The sequence below is a fragment of the Melospiza melodia genome, chromosome 22 (genome assembly GCF_035770615.1).
Source record: "Melospiza melodia melodia isolate bMelMel2 chromosome 22, bMelMel2.pri, whole genome shotgun sequence".
Taxonomy (NCBI): Eukaryota; Metazoa; Chordata; class Aves; order Passeriformes; family Passerellidae; genus Melospiza; species Melospiza melodia.
Window position 1 is genome coordinate 8,538,421 of NC_086215.1, and position 19,929 is coordinate 8,558,349.

Below are 19,929 nucleotides of genomic sequence, written 5' to 3' on the forward strand. Positions count from 1 at the left end.
CAATCAGATTTTACATAAATCTTAAGGAATGTGATACCTATGGTTTGTTGGGTTAAAAAAAGCTCACACTCCAGATCATTAACCTGCTAGAAAATGCCACAGTTAGAAAAATCTGCCTGCAAGCACTTTACAATTGGCAGCTCCTTGGTCTCCTGCATCTTCCACTACCACAATTGGTATTTTCCTGCGTTAGGGGAATGAGGGACATTTCAGAGCTGCCATTCTGCCTCCATCAGACACAACAGCAAAAAGCCCCAAAACTGCAATTCTCCATCATGCCATGTCAAATAGGCTCATTTAGCTTTAAAAATCACAGTAATGTTCAAGATGCCTGCAAGAACAGAACAGCACCAGGGCTGCCCTGGTAGTCCCAAACACTGTGTGCTGAGGAGGGATGCTCACCTGGAACTGAGCACAGGGACATTCTACAGCTGGATGTGTCTGCATGGTGCTTATCTCCACAGGAAAATTCTTAAAGCAGACAAGAGAGGCCCAGTGGCAGAAATGTTTTCCATCCTGGCCCATGCCATGCTCAGCTCTGGCTCTGCTCCTGCCCTCTGAGCAGGGAGCACGTGTGGCCACTGGGCCATGGAAGGGGAGCAGTGACAGCCTGGCACTGCTGGGACAGCAGAGACCTTCTCCAAACACTGCCTCACCACACTGTGACATTAAAAAAAACCTGACATCACTGTGGAACTGCTGGGTGGCAGGGAAAGGCTCCAAGCTGATTTCAGTTCCCTTTGTAGATCCCCAAGTCCTTTCAACTCCGTGTGTGACAGATGCTGCCTCTTCCCTGCCAGGGGCTCCTCGTTTCAGCCTTTTGTCATCAGAGTTTAGGAAAACAGTCCCAAGGAGCAACAAAAACAGTCCCAAGGAACAACTGTAATTTATCACTACATTTTTCAACGTTTTGCTAATGAGCATGAAATTCATGGAAGCCTTAACAGTGAAGCTGGGAATAAAATGACTCTGATGGATTCATGTTGCCTTCCTTGCTTCCACCAGCCCCCATTTCTGTGCTCCCCACTTTGCTGGGATAGGATGGATCTGATTTGGGAGCAGCTGGACTGTGTGAAACCCAATACTGTCAATGACCCATAAGCCTCAGGAAAACAACATGCCAGGTTTGTTTAGCAGGAAACAATTGCAGAGAGGAGCTGAAGGATGAACTTGGAAACAAAAGCCCATCAGATAACAGGATGTGTATTTTTAAACCATTGTAGTTGAATAATGTCATTTTAACAAGCCATCCCTGTTACTTCCAAATTTGTCATCTCTGTAAAATAAGCTGCACAAGCTTCTAGAAGTACATGCAAGAAGCAGTGAGACTGCATCCAGTTCAGATTTTGCTGCATTTTGATACTTTATTTTTTTTTAATAAAAACTCTTCTGCACAATTGGAATGCTGAAATGTAAAATGAGCATTGTTGAAGATGATTAAATAGTGAAATATTAAATGGTGATAAATACAGGTGCATTACATCTTGAAGAGTTCAGGAAATACTGCTTTTTTTTTAGTTCAACCAATTTCTAAATATACTTATATAACCCCTAATTCTTGCTGTGCTGTCCCTTGTTGTGAGCTAAGGCACTTCTGGTTTTGCACATCTTTGCCTTCCAATGGTAATTCCTGCCTTCCAAAAATTCATTTTTAAATACAGCACCTAAGTGGGACCTTCCAACTATCTATATTTCTTCACTGGCCCAATTTTATGGGTTAGAAAAGTCAAGGCACCACAGTCAAGTGATCTGCCTAAAGTCATACAGGAAGCCTCCAGTTTCCTCAAACCATGCACTATCTTCAACTTCTGCAAACTCATTTCCTTTACAATCCTCTTAAACAGCAAATGTCCTCTACCTTCACCTCCTCCCCTCCAAAACCCCAGCAAAAATAACTCCAAGCTCAACTGTTCCTTGATAAGGTTTCAAGTACAAGTTCTAATTTAAATAAATTTCTTTGAACAAATTAAATAATTGGTTGTTCTACACCTAACATTTAGCAAATGGAAACATGAAAAACTATTTAGAAAATCCTGTGGCAAACTACCACTCACAGGCATTTCAGCAGCACAGAATGAGAAATTTGGAGTAATTGATACAGTATTTCTTTTTTCCCCTCCCAAACTGGATGTCCAAATTAATGGCTGTTAAAAAAATAATCAGAATATGAGTGAGATACTCAATTAATAAATCACACCTCAAGTGTGTCAGTGAGACATTAGCAGCAGTGTTGGTGGCTCACATGCCATGATTTACTCCAGACTTTTCACCCATATCCACAGAATTCTAAAAACACATTAGAAACACAGTAAAGTGAAAAGTTTGGGGTTATTAGTGTTCATTAAGTCAACCCCCTAAATCATCTTGAAGTCTGTATTTTGCAGTCTTTGGCTGGCAAACACTGTGTCAACTTTAAGATTTCCCTGAGCAATATTTTATTGAACTATTAAACCAACTAAATGGCTTAAAGCACAGCAGCAATACCCAAACTCAATCCTCCATGACCACAATTGTCCTTTTTCCCTGTGTTAAAGCCCATTGTGCCCCAGGGTGCCCTGAACAATCCACAATGGCCACGTTTTCACTGGAGAACTCCATCCACTCCAGCTCACAGGATTAATACAACAATGAAGGTTTTAGGTGATCTCAGGAGAGTTCACAGATGAGTTCGAAAAAGATCTCCAAGTCTGACCTCAACTCATGACCAACCATCATCAACTTTTGGAAAAGATCTCAAAGTTTGAGCTCAAGTCATGACCAACCATCATAATTTTAACGACACCCAAGTCCAAATGCAGAATTTCCTTGAACATTTCCAAGGATGGTGACTCCACCACCTCCCTGGACAGCCCAATCCAACCCTTTCCATTAAGAAATTCTTCCTGGAATTCTAAAATTCAGTTGTTAAGACTTGAGATACTTTTGCCAGAGTATTAACTCGCTCATGTGAGGACTCTGGATTAACTCAACTTTTTAAAAGCTTTTGTTATATTCAAAAAGCTCACAGCTCGAGGAAAGAGCCTTTCCCTTTGCAAATGCAGCCACAGGGATCGGTGTGCTCTCCTCATTAGGATGCTGCCTGTGTCTGGAACAGCTGGGGAGCAACCCTGGCTGCTGTGCAATCAAAGACAAACCTCTCATTGACTTTTGTTGGGCTCAGATTTCACCCGTGTTGATCAAAACGCCGGGAGCAGCGAGCGAGGGTCCCACAATGCAGAGCCTGTTCCTGCCAGCACTGCCACAATTAGGAGCAGCAGGATATTTTTGCAAAACTTCCTTGGTATGCACGAGGGTTTACACAGCCCCAGAGCTCACCCAGCAGACAACAACAGCTTGTTAGAAGATGCATCTTATCTTTTTTTTTTTTTTCCCCTGACCTTTTGAGAGAAGCAGGAGAAAAGATGTTGCTAAAAGCATCTAATGAAGGACAACACATTCCAGTGCTTTTGCTGAGGAGTTCCTGGGCAATTTTAAATTAAGTAATTGCCTGAAACATGTAAATTCCCAGCATGACAACAGGGCTGCTTAGGCTCTGTCTAAACTGATCCTGTGAAACCTTTTACAAAAGGCTGTAATAACACAGCCTTGTTTTTTCTTAAACAAACAGGAGTTGATTATATGGTTAAACTAAAGACTTGTACATCTATAGGATGTTTGTATTAGAAATAATCATAAAAACAGTCTTAATTTATATGCATAGCATATGGTTCATTTGACAACATCCTTTTCAAGAATTGTCTAAAAATATATCTAAGGCAAGGGTCTTTATTCTCTTCTATGTACATGTGAGATAATAAAACAGACTGACAAAATAGTTACCTTTGGCTTCTGTAACAAGTACTCCCAGCTCACACTGATAATAAATAAAAATACAGTACTCCATCCTCCAATTCAAACTCTTATCTCCATTTTTGTTACAAGTGATTTCTAAAATAATGGCTGGTGATTAAAGCACACCAGAGACGGAAATAAGACAACACTACTTTTTCCTCAATTTTTTCAGCAATATTTGCAAAAATCCTTGTCAAATGTTTTTCTTTTTCTGGCTGCAAAGACAGGAAACAGTCTCCTCCAAAGAAATCTTTGTTTCCAAAAATAGCAATATGTTCTTGAGGTCTTATCTCTCTCAGTTGTAGAAAGAGGAGCATAAGACAGTTCTGTGAATGTTGACATGAAATTCATGACCATTTTAACACATTCATCAGCTACTTAATATTGGGGCATAACACTGTTCTCCTTTGCAATATCCACAGGGACATTATTTTTAACATGTATTTATCAACTTGTTTGAGTCTGGGACAAGTTATAGACATATCTGTACTTAATTTGATGTGAGTATCTGCTCCTGGAGTGCTGTATTCCAAAGAAATTCCATTTAACAAGCACTATGGAGCAAAGCTTCAAATTCCAGATCAGCTGCACCTGACAACCTGAAGTAGCTGCCCCTGTTGTCACTGAGCTGTAACAACTGAATTATGGATGGGGTTTGGAGCAACCTGGACCAGTGGAAGGTGTCCCTGCCCTGGGCAGGGAGTTGGAATGAAATAATCTTTAAGGTTCCTTCCAAACCAAACCATTCTGTGACTCCCTGGTGATTGGCACAAACCTAAGAGACACTGTGGCAGTAATATTTATGGTAACTTGTCATTTTCATACTACATGTGACAGATAAAGTCCTTACATTGGGAATTGTAGCTCAGAACTTCTTCTCAGGCACAGAGACAGTGCTGCAGCTCCCAGTGCAGCTCCATGGCAGCAGAGCTAAGGATCCTCAGGATCTCTGCTGCTCTGGCCAGCTCCTGGAGAGGTCCTGCTCATCCATCTGCCCTCAGGGCAGCAAGGCCAGCAGGCCCTGGAACCAGTGAGCACAGGGTGTTTGGAGATCATGTACCCTCCTCCAACCCAGCCCTACGGACTAATCTTGTCCTTAAAAGCTCACCAGAGCCCAAGTGCTCCTCAAAAGCAAACCTAGGGCTTTTCAAAAGGAGATTCATCACTACTGTTAAAACTATGGTGTGAAAAGTTGTTTGTGCTTTTATATCCTTCAATGAAATTAGAGGAACAGGCTGCTCTTGCTTCTCAATCCCAGCATTGTCACCAAGCTCTCCTTCCACTGATCCACAGTTAAAAGGTGTCATTTCAAATGGTCTGTGACATTCCTGTCAACAAAAACTAGAAGACGTACAAGCTAATGCCTCAATATGCAAGGAAATACTTCTAGCTGTTTTCATAGACCCTTCATGCACACATTCACCTACACTGAAGTACCAAGACCTGCATCAGAAATATAAAATATTAAATGTCAGCAAAAATGCCAGCTGAACATGCCCACATGTACCACAGGCTTGGATGAACCCCACTCTCCACAATTAACATATGCACTACTCATCTGGCTTTATTGTTGCTCTTCCTTTTCAGGCCAATCTCCGTGGCTGTACAGGCAGAACACAAAGGGAAAAATGCATCCATGGCCAGTGCTCAACCCCCTCAGCCTCAGGCATCTCTCAGTCATGCACTGAGCAGGAAATGTTACTGCTCATAGGAGGCATCTCTCATCTTGTCCCTCTAAAGGCTCTTGCTGTGCAGAGCAGTATTCAGGCCAATTCACAGAAAATGGAACTACATTTGTTAGTAAACAGATTTTGTTTTCCCAATCTGATTCTTTCATGTGGTAAACAGAAGCCAATTTATTTATTTGGGCTATCATTTCATAGTTCAGTGTACCCATTCAAAACTGGGAAGAGCAGCCTGTGAAGTTCAGTGGTCTCAACTTTGAATCCTGCTAAATCCAAAGGTCACGTTATACCTTTCAGTTGGATGGGATATTGGTATTAGTTTCCCACACAAAAATGCTATTTAAATTTCCATAATAAGCACTTGCTTTTCCCCTTCACAGCACCATTCCATGACAACACAGCAATAGCCAACACAGCTTCATTGTATTTACTATCCATAACTTGGTGAAAACCAACAAACAGTCCATCAGAACACAGAAATTGTTGTGATCTTTCCTAAATATATTTCTGCATTCTTAATTTTCTCTTTAATAATTACCACGTAACACTGCACTGGTACAATTTAACTTAACCAAATACAGCAGAAATACCTCACAAGAAAGAGGATGAATATTTAGAGCAGGACTGTTGTGCAGTGTATTTATCAAGCACAGCAAATTCCCATAAATACCTTTAGATTAAAATTAAGACCTTCATCCACAGGGCAATGAGCTGGAAGTGAGTTGGTTGCAAGACAAGAGATGGGGAAAGCTTGGTTTGAATTACATCAATCTGAAGTTTGGCAAATCACTTCCTCTCACTGTCACTCTTTTCCTTTCCCCACCCCTCACTTGGCCGTTGGTTTGTGACTTCTGGAAGGCAGCAAAGTCTCTCTGTGCCCCTGCAGCACAAAGCACAGCTGTGCTCCAAACACACACAGAGCTTGAGGCACATCCCAAATGCAACACGGGAAAATCCATTGTGCCCCTGACAGGGCTGTGTGCTGCCACCCTGCCTCATGCCTGCTCCAAGCTGGAGAAATCCTCTGGAAAAACCACAGGACTCTTTGCAGAACAGGGCACTATTCAGAATGAGTGAACGTGACAGAATTCCTCCAATTATTTACTTTTCATCAACACCTGAGAACCTACAAGAAACAGAAAGTCCTCTGAGAGGCACCCCCTGGATGAATGCACACAAGGAGGGTCCAACAGAAAGAACCAGACCTGTTTTGCCCCCATGGTACCCATAAGGATTCATTCATTCCCTGTTCCCCTTCTATCCCCACACAAAATGGAATGTATTGACATCAGGTAAATTCTCTCCCAACCACAGAATCCCAGTGCTGCACCAGTTCAGACTGCAGCAAAGCCCTTGGCTTCTACCTGACTTTCATGCTTGATTGTATGGAGCCAGAGCAGCCCCAGGGGGAGGTGGAGGCAGAGGTGAGAGCAGCAGCAGTAAACAGAGAGATGGTTCATGACTCCCAAATACATTTTTAGCAAAGCTGCCATGAGCAGTGGCTACACAGAGCAGCTGCTGCCAGAAGAGGCTGAGAGTCAGACCTAGTTGGTGACCAGAGATCTAAATCAGAATGGGCTCAGGAAATAATTCTTGAATTTCTATCCAGATTACAGAATTGGATGGATTCCTCAGCCATAGTTGGATGTATAAATCAACTATGTCCTGTGAAGTGTTAAGGGGAAAAAATAAGCCAACAAACAGAAATTCTCAATGGTTGGCTCAGTACATTTCCAACCTAGAAGTGTATTACATGTCAGTGCTTGTGAAGTAAAGTCCAAACACTCATCTTGACATGACAGGATCACCACCTTCTCTTTTGTCAAAGATGGACAAGATTAAGAGCCAATTTTTTAATACTGCAGGTCACAGAATCACAAGGTTGGATGAGACCTTCGAGATCATCGAGGTCAAACTTGACACCTTTGACAGCCACCCCAAAGTCAGGCCTTGGTGACATTGGGGTGACATGAAACATGACTGCAGAAGCAAGTTCTTTCCCTGAAATACTCAGAGGTGATTCCCACCTCATTTGTGTGACTTGATGACATCTTCCAACAGCAATTCAGTCACAGGCATCTAACCTCAACAGCCTCAAGGGGACTATGGATGGGACATGCCCTTCACGCAACACAGAACTGAAATTTGAGCTTGTAACCAGCTAACAAGGACTCTGAGGAAGAGAATGTCTCCTGAGAGAGAATGGACACAGTAAGATCAAGAGAGTACAAGAAGAAGTTCAAGTGAGGAACTGCACTATAAAGAGTTTCACTTCACTGGGCAGCTGGGAAGAACTGAAACAACACAAGGAGTTCTCCTTCTCACTGTGTGAAAAGCAGGCAGGGTGTGTTCCTGACTTAGTGACTGTGAGGGCAAAACAACTCATTTGGTACAGGGGCAGCACTGAGAGCAATCTTATGGAAGAGGAATGTGTAAAATGAGAAAGTCATTGATTCACCTTTACTCCAAAAGATATTTAAGTTTCACACAAGGAGTCTTGGCCTGATTTTTGTAACCACTTTCTAAAGTTCAAAAGCCATCATGCAACAAAGCACAGGATCTGAAAAAGTGTAAAAGGTAACCCAGAACTCTCCCAAGTTCTAAATCAGATCACAGGAAGAAGGAGGTATCTCTCTTTTGAACAACAGCACCAAAGCACTGACCTTGCACATCATCCCACCTGTCCAACCTGCACAATTGTCCTGCCTGGTTTTGATTAGTTGCTTCTTTCCTTATTTTCACCACTAGCAACCATCTTTTATAGAAAAAACATTACATAGGCAGCCATCAAGCACACCTTTCAGAGAGCCAAACAAACCCAACACATGTACAATTTGCATGCCAGATGAATTTTACCCAGCATAAAACCCATGTAAGGCATGACACAGTATCAGTTCTGCACCACTTCCATGCCAAGGAAAACCCAAGAAATTATTTATTACTGTGTGACCCCAATCATCTGCTGGTGTAATTCCACTGGAATCAATAGAGCTAAATGAGCATGAAAGCAGAGCAGAGCAGGCAGGCACCAGCCCCCATGTGTTCAAAGATCATCAGCCACACTCACTGCTCACAGCTCCAGCAAACACTCCTGGGCATCAAAGGGGTTTCCTTTGGAAACAGAAGCTGTATTTAGAGATATTTGAAAAAATTCTGCCCTGTGAGGGTGCTGAGGCCCCAGAGAAGCTGGGGCTGCCCCACCCCTGCAAGTGTTCAAGGTCAGGGTTTGGTGCAGGCTGGACCAGTTATCCCTGCCCATGGCAGGGGAGAATGGGATGAGCTCTCAGGTCCCTTCCAACCCCATTCCTATTGCCTGACCCCTTTCTGCTGGACTTGAGCTCATCTTTCACACATTTAGTTACGACACCTCTGTGTATAATTTTCATCTTCCAAGTAGAAAAGTAAGACCAAAAGAGTAAAGGTGCTTATCTACCACAGCCATGCTGAAATCACTGGAAATTTTACCATTTTACAGGTATTTGGACACCTGAATGACTTAATTCAGGACTCAGTGGAGAAGAATGTGGGTCTCCCAACTCCTACACATGGACCCAGCCCCAGGAGTGGCTCATCCAAATGATTCTTTGGACCTGGAGCACAGCAGCTGATGGCAGAACAAACAGTGAGCACGAGAACCCTGCCAACAAAATTTCTGGAAATACCAAGTCATTCATTAATTGATATCATAAAAGGTTTTGCCTAAGCTGCAGCTCTCTGTAATATTTACACAACATCCACCCTCCCCTCCTGCAGATCTCAGCAGGATCAATGCTGTTACAGGATGAAGTGAGAGGCTGTGCATGAAAAATGCCTGAGGGTGGGAACAGTTTCCTTTTCAACACAGTTTTCTCCTGAATGAGAAATCTACAGGAACCAGACAAGGATTCCTAATTCCTATAAGCTTGATTTATGTTGCAAGAACAAAACAACTCTGACTGACAACTGTTTTCTGTTAAAGGCCAGTAATTATCAGCAACAGCAGGTAAATACACTCACTTGCTTTTTGCTGTTCCCCTGTTCTTATCACTAGGCCAATATTACACTAATTTTCCTGTCATTCACCCCTTACTTATATGAGCCATAATTACGAGAAAAGTTTACAAACAAAACAAAAAGCCAATAGTTACTGCTCAAATTCTTTACAAGAAATATTGCAAGCCCACTTCCATAGTACTTAGAACATCTAGATACTCCAATCAACTTATATACCCATGCAAAAAACAAGAGCTGACAGAAAAATGCCAGACTAGAATGCTGCTTTTTTCCCCTTTTTTCCTCCTTCTGCACAGATCCATGCTGGGTATAAGGTCACAGAGGGGCTGAGAAAACATTCCCATCACAGTTATATGTAAAACATCCTTCCATGCTGAAGATTACACACCATTCTGCAGATTAAAGCTATGTCTATATATTCTTTTCCTCTGCTGACATAATTATCATTCTAATGCTATACTTAGAAAAAGGTGGTGATTTCCAGGGCTCTGCTCCCACACAGCACCTCAGCACATGCTTAGTGTTTAGTGGGACTATTTATAAATGCATAAGTTCTGCAGGAGTATTTTTGCACTTTCCAAAATAGACCAACAGCTTGGAAATGAAATATAATGCTCTGATGCTCCCTTTGCACTTTGCTTAGTCATTTTATACCTGTTCTGTGAGTATTTGTAGTGCTTAGAATCCTTCTTCTATGCTCACACATCCAGGACATAAAAGGATTCAAAACAAGGAAGGAAATCACATCTCAACTCTCCATTTTACAGAGCTGGTGATGTGCAAATTAATCAGCTTTGAACATTCACTGCAGCAGGCACCCAGGTCCCTAAAGTACCAGCTGCAATAGAGCACTAACATAAATCTATTAATTCTACCAGTCTTGAAGGACAACAGGTTGAAAACCACATTCCTTATCTTCACCAAACAAGACAAACCCCCTATTTATTATTAAAATATTTTTTAAAGAGTCTCCTTCGCAAGATCTGGCTGAGAAGCACAAAAAATGTGAATCAAAATCCAAATAATTCTCTCAATCAGCCTCAGCACTGCAGTTCCTCTGTTTATTTCAGGCTTTACACAGTGCTGCTGGACTCTGCCCCAAGCAAGCTTTTGGCTAGCAGAGCCTTAAGCACAGATGGGTCTCTGACCTTATTTAGGAGGGATTCTCCTACAGGCAATTCCTGTCTGATTTTATAACATTTGATTCAAACGGTTCAGCGACTTGGCCAGGGCACATAACCCAATTCTTTAATGCTTGGTTCATTAGCACAGCTCATGTTTATTAACTACAAATAAATCTCACTTAACACTGAGCTCCACTACCACTAATTAGCTGTCTTAAATAGCAATTCCTAGTGAATAATAAATAAAGAAGGATGGGTTACCGATTTCCTCTCCTGTTTCAGCTCCTGCACGTAGCGCGTTAACTCGGCAGTGATCAGAGAGGTCATGTTCTCTGAGATCACCTCGTGCTGCCCAGCATAGTCATTCATCTCATTTAAAGTGGCTAGGAAGGCTCTAGTTGATGTGTACCTGCAAAGGACAGAAATGCATTTTTAGGCTCTTTATTTTCTGACAGACACACTGCAAAGGGAGCTGGGATCCTCCTTAAGCATTTAGCATTGCAGTGAATTAGCACAGATTCACTGAAGGAATTGCTCCAAAGGAAGCCTGTCCCACACACTGACAGTTCTCTGATAAGTCTATCTCAATTTAGACAGTTTGACACTGGCTCTTAAAATATCACCACTTTAGAGTGCCAGGTTCTTTATCAGCACAGCTCTGGGGCTTCAGTTTTCTAATCTCTACTCACCAAACATTTCTAGTTGTACTGTCTCAATTCCTACAATTCAGTGCACAGAGTCATCAGTATATCCTACCTGGAAAAATCCTGTCTAAGCAAGCAAAATTTTGGCCAGCATAGCCTAGAAAAGAAAGTTTTTCATAGTGTAAATTTGATTTAAATCAGCTATAGTTTATAAAGTTTTCAAATAAATAGAGTTTACTAACCAGCTGTTCATTGTCAACCCATATTTTTTAGTACCTTCCATCACAAGGTTTATTTTTTAATATCAAATAATCTCCCATACAGCATTCCATGTATTATTGAAAGGAAGAAACATCTGTGCACACAAATTTTGAAGCAGCAGATTATGTCACTGGTATATTCAACCCAGTGCCAACAGAGCTGCATTTAAATACCCCAGCTGGCTGTGCTGGTCAGCTGGAAGCCAGCAGCAAGACACTACTACATACTAGAAAAACTATTGTTGCTGTTATTTTTTATTCTAATTCTAAAATAGTAGTGGCCTGTGCTGGTATCATCACCTAAAGGTGAAAAATCAAAGCAAAGATGGAGATATTTAGAGGAAATAGAATAGAGAGGTACAAGTAGGGATGAAAAAGACATCAGATGAAAATAAAAACAGGAGAAACTAAAAAGGGACTAAAAAAACATTACAAGCAGAAACATTCACAGTCAAGATGTGAAATGAGAGAAATCCCAGTTGCAAAAATATCCCAAGATCTAAAAGGCACAGAACTAGAGACTGACAATGAGCTTGAAAAAGCTGATTTTCAGCCAGGTTGTCTCCAAGCAGCATCTGAGGCCCCCAAAGGTCACATGGCAAATCCCCAGATATTGTTTTGAGACATGAAGTAACCACACTGAGGTGAACACTGTATTTATAAAGGGCAAAGGATGCTCAGGATCTTCTGTGCCACATCACATGGAATCATTCAACTCCAATATCCTTTTTCAGCAATGAATGATGTGCCAAAACCCATTGTAGTAAACTCAAAATACCCATTTATGATGGAGCTATCCAAAGGCAGATTTATTCCTAATCTTGGGTAGAGACCAGAAGAGCCACTGTGCTGGTAACATAATCTTCCTTGTGTAAATATCAATATCTCAGGAAACAATGGCATAAATAACTGATTCCCAAACAATGTTCCTAAAAATAAATTAAAAAGCAAGCAAAGAGCCTGTTATCTCTCTTACACAAGCCACTGGAGTAGCTGTGTAGAGCAGCTTGGGGGGCTGACCCAAAAAATCTGTATTAATATAATCATCCAATTGGAGCCATATCCAAACTCTTTTGAAACATGTCAAATTTCAAGGTCAGGGGTTTGAGGCTGCTGCTGGGCTCTCCAGAGGCAGAGCAGCCTCCTGGAGCACCAGGCTGAGGGTCAGCCCCTGCCATGCCTTCCTTCAGAGCTGCATTACAAAACCCTGATGTTGAGAAACTCCGGGGGTCACGGTGCTCTAAGGGGAAAGGTTCTCACTCTGATTTAGAGCCTGGTGGGAAGCTCATCTTCTAGAAAATTCTCCTTAAAACATATCTTCATTCTCCTCAAGGGCAGGAGTGTCCTTAGGGACCTGTGGTGTCCCATCTCCTGGACCTTGTTGCTCTGCCTGTGAGCACAGCATCAATCTCCTGCCACGGGGACAGGTCTGAGCAGGGGAGTCACAACCAGACAGGTGAGGCTGTGCCCATCCTTCAACAGCAGCCAGCCCCAGGACACTGGGAGTACAACCCTGAGCCTCCACCCTGCTCTGCAGGAGCCACTGTGCTGTTAGAACATTACTCCTTTTGTAAGTTACTAATCTGTGTTGTCAGCCTGTTTGAGTCATTTAATACTTACACAGAGTGCTTGAGTTTCATGCTAAAATTAACAACTGCTTCTGCTCCTGCTGAAAGCAGATATGAATTTGGTTGTTCACTTCAGAGAAGCAGGATCAGTCTGGCTTGAAGGTTTTAAGGCACATTAAAAAAACAAATGAAACCAAAACCCCAACCCAGGCATCCAGAAACTGCAACATAAGGGAACTGAGTAGTTACAGGGCAAATCCACTCCTTAGTATCTACCCCACAAGCCTGTCTGTGCATCTGTGATGTCTATATTCTTACACTTGACATTAAAACCTTGGGTTTACAAGCCAAATCCTACGTGATGATCCAAACTTTGCCTTTCCTCCATCAATGTGTGCTCACCCAGCAGGGAATGGTGAACATACCTGTATTCCTCCTCCTCTTTGGAGTTCTTCTTGGGTTGGTATTTCTTTGAAAGATTCCTAAAATTGAAAATATAGAGACATAAAATAAAATTTTAAAATATCCTTTGAAGCTTACTGATGGAGCTGCACACACATTCTGTGAGGCTGCAGTTTTTATCAGCAGTGAGCAGACACCTCTCCTGGAGCATGACTATAATCAGGCTTTGATTGTGCTGTACTAACACGCTAAGAATGAGCTGCACTCTGCTCCAGTCTCTAACTACAGCAAAGCAGCAGATTCTGAACCCAAGAAGTTGCTAAATTAAGGTCATGAAGCTGATACACCTGGTTTCTGGTTCTGCTGATGCACAGATCTCCTTCACCTGATTTAGAGGAGAGGTTCTTTTAGAGTAAAAGTCACCTCAGGTAAGGCAGATCTGAAGCAGCAGATGACACTCTTGGCCAGGCAGGTTTGCCTGCATTTAGCAGGATGATTAGAAGGCAAAAAAAACCCCTTCACAAAGCTGTGGGAAGCTGCACTGAGATAGCAAGAGGGGGTTCATTTTGTGATTATCAACTAATGCTGGGGGAAGTGTGACATTTGATTATCCTAATTAGCACAGATGATTGCATCTCATTATCCCCCAGCCAACTACTGATTTAATTTTAAAACACCAATATGCTCTTGGAGTGATTGTATCTTAAATAAGAAACCTGAAGCTTGCTGTGAGCACATCTGACATTGCATGCTTTTTATTGTCCCACAAGCCTCTCACCAGCAGCAAATCCAGGGAATTTGGGAAGGTGTGCTGCCCACCTGGCCCTGAGTGCACCTTGCTGCTATCAGCACCAGGACACACACTGCACTGCAGCACAGCACAGAGATGAGCAGTTTTAAGGGCTTTTCAGTGCTCCCGTGTCCTGAACTGAGCCCCATGACTCTGTTCTCTCTGGCAGCCTCTCACCCTGCTGTGGAAGGGAAGCCATTTGGTTTAGTTTTACAAGGTTGTTTCAGTGATGAAGAGCAGCACACAGGGAGTATTGATGGAAGCACTGTCCGAAGGAGGACTGAGTTTTATCAACTTATCCATGCCAAACTCTTTGGAGAAATCCCAGAATGCAAGTTGTAATGAAACTGCTTTTTCAGAGGTGTAACCCATTCCCTGCTGATGCTGGTTTTACTGCTGACTTGGGGACAGCAGGGCCTCCCATCTCACATTTCTTATTCCTTTTGTTCTCCTTGAGGAATTAAGGAGCATCTGCCCCAACAGAGGAGTAGCCAGAATGCTGGCAGATTTGCACAGGCAAACATGTGTTCCTCAAAATTTAACTATCCTGACTGGAAGGGATCCAAATGAGTATCTCCCTCTCAGTCTGTGCCTTCTCTCCAAGAATATGCTCTGAAAAAATTAACTTCTCTAGTTCTGCGGCTTCTATCAAACACCAGAATGGGAAGGGTTCTGCAAACTGTTCTGCATGATGAAAATAAATTTTACAGCACCCTTTAGATGCCATGGGAATGCCTCCTTCCATGCACCAGCTTGAAGGGAAAATGAAAAACCACAAGAAAAAAAGCACAGAAGGCTACAGTAATAAGGCATTTTCACACAGTCAAAACTCCATCTCCCTGCACTGTCACGCTGCCCAATTAATTCTGACACACACAGCAACTGGCTTCCTGTGAATCTTTAAAGGTGCAGAAATGCTACAGAGCTGAGGGGGGAAAAAAACCCACAGTCTGCTTTCACAGACAAAAACCACTTACCAAGGATTAGCATCTGGGTTAAACACTTCATTATCTTCTGTGCAATTTACACAACACACAAATTGAGTCTATTTATTGAAGTTCTCTAATTATTTTTTGCTGTTTTCTAAATCAGATGTAGGTTTAACCAGGTACACAAAATCCCCACAAGTGCCAGTGAATGCAGAAGTACTGCTGGAGCTCAGCATGTCCTGGTGCAGTGACAGTGACACCTTCAGTGCCAACAATGATTACAGAGGGAGCTAACACATAATAAAACCATCTCTGGAAAGATTCTCTGCCACTCTGAGCACCTATCTCCACGAGTGTTTCTATTTGCTTTTCACTCTGCATCATTTTTTCTGCCTTTCCAGCTTGTTTCTCTGCTCCCATATTTGAACTTGGGTGACAAATGTGAGAGAAAGATGTCAGACATCAGGGGTTCTGATTCTCAGATTATCCTGACACCTGAAGCATTTTTTCCAACACATTTTCCTTGAGGCCATCTATCCATCACCACATTAGGCAAGGGTTTTGACACCCTTTGTGATGCTCTGAGTGCATGTGCTGTAAGGGAGTGACAAGGACACAGCACCTCAGCACTGGGAGCACAGCATCCAGCACATCAGGGTCCCATGGAAGTCAAAATACCTAAAATAAGATTCTACCATAGTTCCTACATTCCAGCCTAGCTTAATGATTCAATAAATAGAATGTGAAACAAAGAAAATAACCAAGTCAGATCTGGACTCCCAAACCAGGCTAATTGTAAATGATATGTAAGCCTAACCTAAAATAATAAATACACATCTGCAGAGTTATAAAGAAGAAGAAATGTTTTTAAATAGAAGAAAATTTAACTTCAACAGATGACCAGGCTGAGATGTAGATAGTTAGAGAGGAGAAATAGCTAGTTAGGTAACCCAAGGATGGAACAGAAAATACAAGTTGTGCAGAAGGAAATAAATTTCAGCAGCTTTACTTACACTACAAACAAAACTGAGTTACATCCACAGGAGTACCTGGAGTTAACCTGTCTCTTTTTAATAACATTTTCTGCATGTTATGACATGCAGTGATGTGATGCAGCCCTTTTACACCAAATTGATGTGGTACAAAAAAGGTTTGCACCAGGCTTAAGGACACTTATTAAATAAAAGCAGATGCATGATTTATTTCTCTTTTTTAATGTCCAGCACTGCTTTACCTCAACACTTGACAAGTCTACATTTTTTGTTTTTTTCTTTTGTACTTTTAACTTCTTAGATGTCTGCAAGCAACCCTGTGTTTAAGAGCTCCTTGGGGACAGAGGTAGTTGTCCTCAAACCATAAAAATACAGAGAGGCAGGAAAAAAAATAGACCATGTTTTTTGGGAAGTCTAGAGCAGAATAAGAAATAAAGCTCAGCAATTCATAGTTCCTACATGGTCACAAGTAAAACAATATTTCACTTTCATTTATATGTTGTTTGGGTGTTTATGTGATTAATTAAGCTCTTTATACCTGGAATTTGTCATCCTGACTACCCCAGTGAGTCTAGTGCAGGATTGTTCCTAGGACAGGCCAGCTCACCCAGATACTCTGCTGGGCTTTCCCAGCCCAGTCACACTCTCTTTGTTCCAGCTCATTTTGCCTCTGTAATTCACCCTCTGCTCCTCTCCATAGGATGTGAGCAATTTGTTCCTGCACGAGTCATTTTCTATTTCCTGCTTGTCTGAGGCAGAAACCCTGGGGAAGCCTCCTGGCATTCCCCTGGGAGAGCACACAACCATCAGGGCAGGGATTTATCTACAACCAGCTCCTCATGAATCACAGGCCACTGTGCATCTCCAGTCCACTCAAACACAAGCAAATTCTGGGTGATTTTTTTTTTTTTTTTAATTGATACTATGTTAAATACACAGATCAACTGAAACCTCAGATCCCATCTCTTTAAAAGCCAGTAATAATGGAAAGAGTTCTCAAGATTTATTATCACCATGCAAATAAAAGGTGAGTTTACTGGGGGAATTAGGAATAATTATTCCTGCTCTCCCCCTCCCAGTTAACACCAGCACCTCCAGTTTAGCACTGGGCACAAGTGGCTGCCAATAATGTTGTTCAGCAGGACCTCCTGAGTGCTTTACTCCTTTCTCACCCCTGATCAATTCTCAGTTTTTTCTACCTCACTGGGAAAAGCAAGGTGATATCCACTCCTGTGGGAGGGTTCTTAGCACCTCTTCCCCAGGATCTGACCTCAAGGAAGATTTTTTTCTGTGTCTGGTTCACACATTCTCATCTCTGACTACAATCAAACCAGACATGGACATGTAGAAAGTACCCAGCAGCAATTATTTGAGATTAATTCACAAAAATCTCAGCTCTGAGAGACAGAGATCAGGAGACACCTCAAAAGATCATAAAACTATAATTCAAATCTCAGGCTGTAACCTTCTTAACTACATAGAAAAAATTACCAAGGGCTGGGCCTGACTTTCTGACCTGTAATTCCTCCCCATGCACATTCAAAAAAAAAAAGGCCTGTTTTAGTAAAAGGAAACCTAAACTTCTCCTAACAAATGATCATTATTCCATTGAATTCTCAAACCCTTCAGCATTTTTGCACAGCAGCCCCAATTTCATGGAAAACATGACAGTGCTGTGCTCAGAGCCTGAGCCATTAATCATGCACAAACTGTGAGTAAGCCCTAGTGTGCTGCTCAGCCACCTCAATACCCTCTCTTTTTGCAAAACATATGATTACTAACAGATATAATACAACAGGATCTTAAATTAACTTTTACTTTCCAACCTCTAAATTAAAGCTATTTTCTAAAACCATTATTATAAACAAAATCACCACTGACACAGCAAACTTAGAGTTGATTACAGGCTCTGAAGAGATGCAACTCAAAGTCCAGAATTTTACATATCAACTTACCTAAGCTGCTTTGCATAGCTGAGTTCAATCTCTGTTCTTTCTTTTACAAACTTGATGTACTTTTCCAGAACATCAATACCCCACTGAGTGTGTTTTTCTAAGTTGTCAAACTGGTCCTGCAATGAATAAAAAAAATAGTTTAGTCTCATTGAACACAGAGACAACTTAAAAATAATTTACAAAGGGAGTATCACCACACAGAAAGAGTTGTTAATATTTTCCATTACCACTTAGATACTTTTATAGTGAGACAGGTTTTTAACAACAGAAATCTGTATTTTACCGCGAGCCCAATTCAGCAACACTCTTCATTACTCATTTCTGAATCAGTTTCATTCCAGAAATACTGATAATTCTATTAAATACCCTCTTCTAATATAAATACTTAAATGTAGGATAAGAAATAGATACTCATTACAGTATTTTGTTTTACTCGGAAGGACTAATAGAAGATCCATGAATTTGGGATCTACTCCTAATTGGTAATTCTGATTTTCATATGAAAATTGTAGATTTAAACTCCAGCTTTGCCAGTGCTATGAATTTAAAATGTTATGCAGAACAGTTAATCTTTTTACAGAGCAGACCTCAATTCCTTTGTAGACTGTTTGCTCTAAAACAGACAACACAATGCCCCCCAAAATGAAATAAACTACGTTTTCTGAAAGTTTTCTTGTCCACCTCCATTTAGATACAGATACTGCTTTGTTCTTCAAATATTGTTGCCCTCAAAAACAGTCACACATGTTTTCAATGAAATCAAGAACATTCCACAAGTCAGTCTGGGATTTGCAAATGCCAAGAGAAATTAAGCAACTCTAAATCCAAATTAATTATCCAAGCCAGTTTATTGCTATCTGCAGATTTCAATTTTAATCACCTTTTTTTTCAAAATTTGGTTATTTCAACAGCACTCAAATTCCACAATCCATTCCACACAGCTTTGCAGAAATTATTGTTTCTACAATACTTGAAATATAATTTTTAAGCTGTAATACATTGAATACTTATTCTGACAGACATACACTAGAAAATAAACAAGGGCTTTAATATCAGCCTAATTTATTTGGCATCAGGTTCCATTATGGTTTATAAGGACAATAGAGAGTAAGTTTGTACAATCTACAAATTAGATTGACCATGTTTTCCAAAAAACAACCCACAGCACTAGATTTGGGTGGGATGCTAAGCTGCCACTACCAAAGGTTCTGACACAAGTGATGCTTCTCTAAATCAAAATATTTGGCACTGTGGCTCAGTGTGCAGAGTTATCGCTGAGATACAAAACCCAGACAAGCCCACTCCATTTAGACACAGAGCAGAAAAATCACTGAAAGCTACAACAAAGCCTGGTTTGTGAATATGTTGCTTTTATCAAACACCACTTTCTGCTCTGTAGCACATCAGGCTGTGACAGAGTTACACTGGTGGCAGGAGGGACTCTGCCAGCCTTGAACAGTCATGGACACAGGAGCTGATAAAGAAAATAAACCTGCTAATAAAGCTGCTTAACTGTAGTATGAAGGGGAGAAATAGGAACCATGTTAAGAAGACAAAATCTGCAAAACACCATGAAGAAGGGAGTTAAATCAGCAGGTAAAACTCATGGAATGGGACACACAGGGCTTGTGCATTGTGTGCTTGCTCTGCTTTAGCATCAGGCACTATTTCAAACCAAGTCAGCCAAACCAGACCAGGTTTCAATTGAAGTTATGTCAGTTTTAGTCAATTAAAGAGGCACTGGAGGCAGAACAGC

The 19,929-nt window shown here is 41.4% G+C and overlaps 1 protein-coding gene across 23 annotated transcripts in view; it reads right to left on the reverse strand.

The window, feature by feature from the left end:
* The window catches only part of FNBP1 (formin binding protein 1), an 88,917-nt gene that overhangs the window by 41,547 nt on the left and 27,441 nt on the right, over positions 1-19,929 (reverse strand). For all 23 annotated transcript variants that reach the window (XM_063174936.1, XM_063174957.1, XM_063174956.1 and 20 more), the window contains exons 2-4: positions 18,174-18,289; positions 13,531-13,587; positions 10,895-11,042 (exon numbers count right to left, since the gene is read on the reverse strand). In XM_063174936.1, coding sequence (XP_063031006.1) covers positions 10,895-11,042; positions 13,531-13,587; positions 18,174-18,289 — 321 coding nt within the window. The remainder of the gene's footprint in view (positions 1-10,894; positions 11,043-13,530; positions 13,588-18,173; positions 18,290-19,929) is intronic.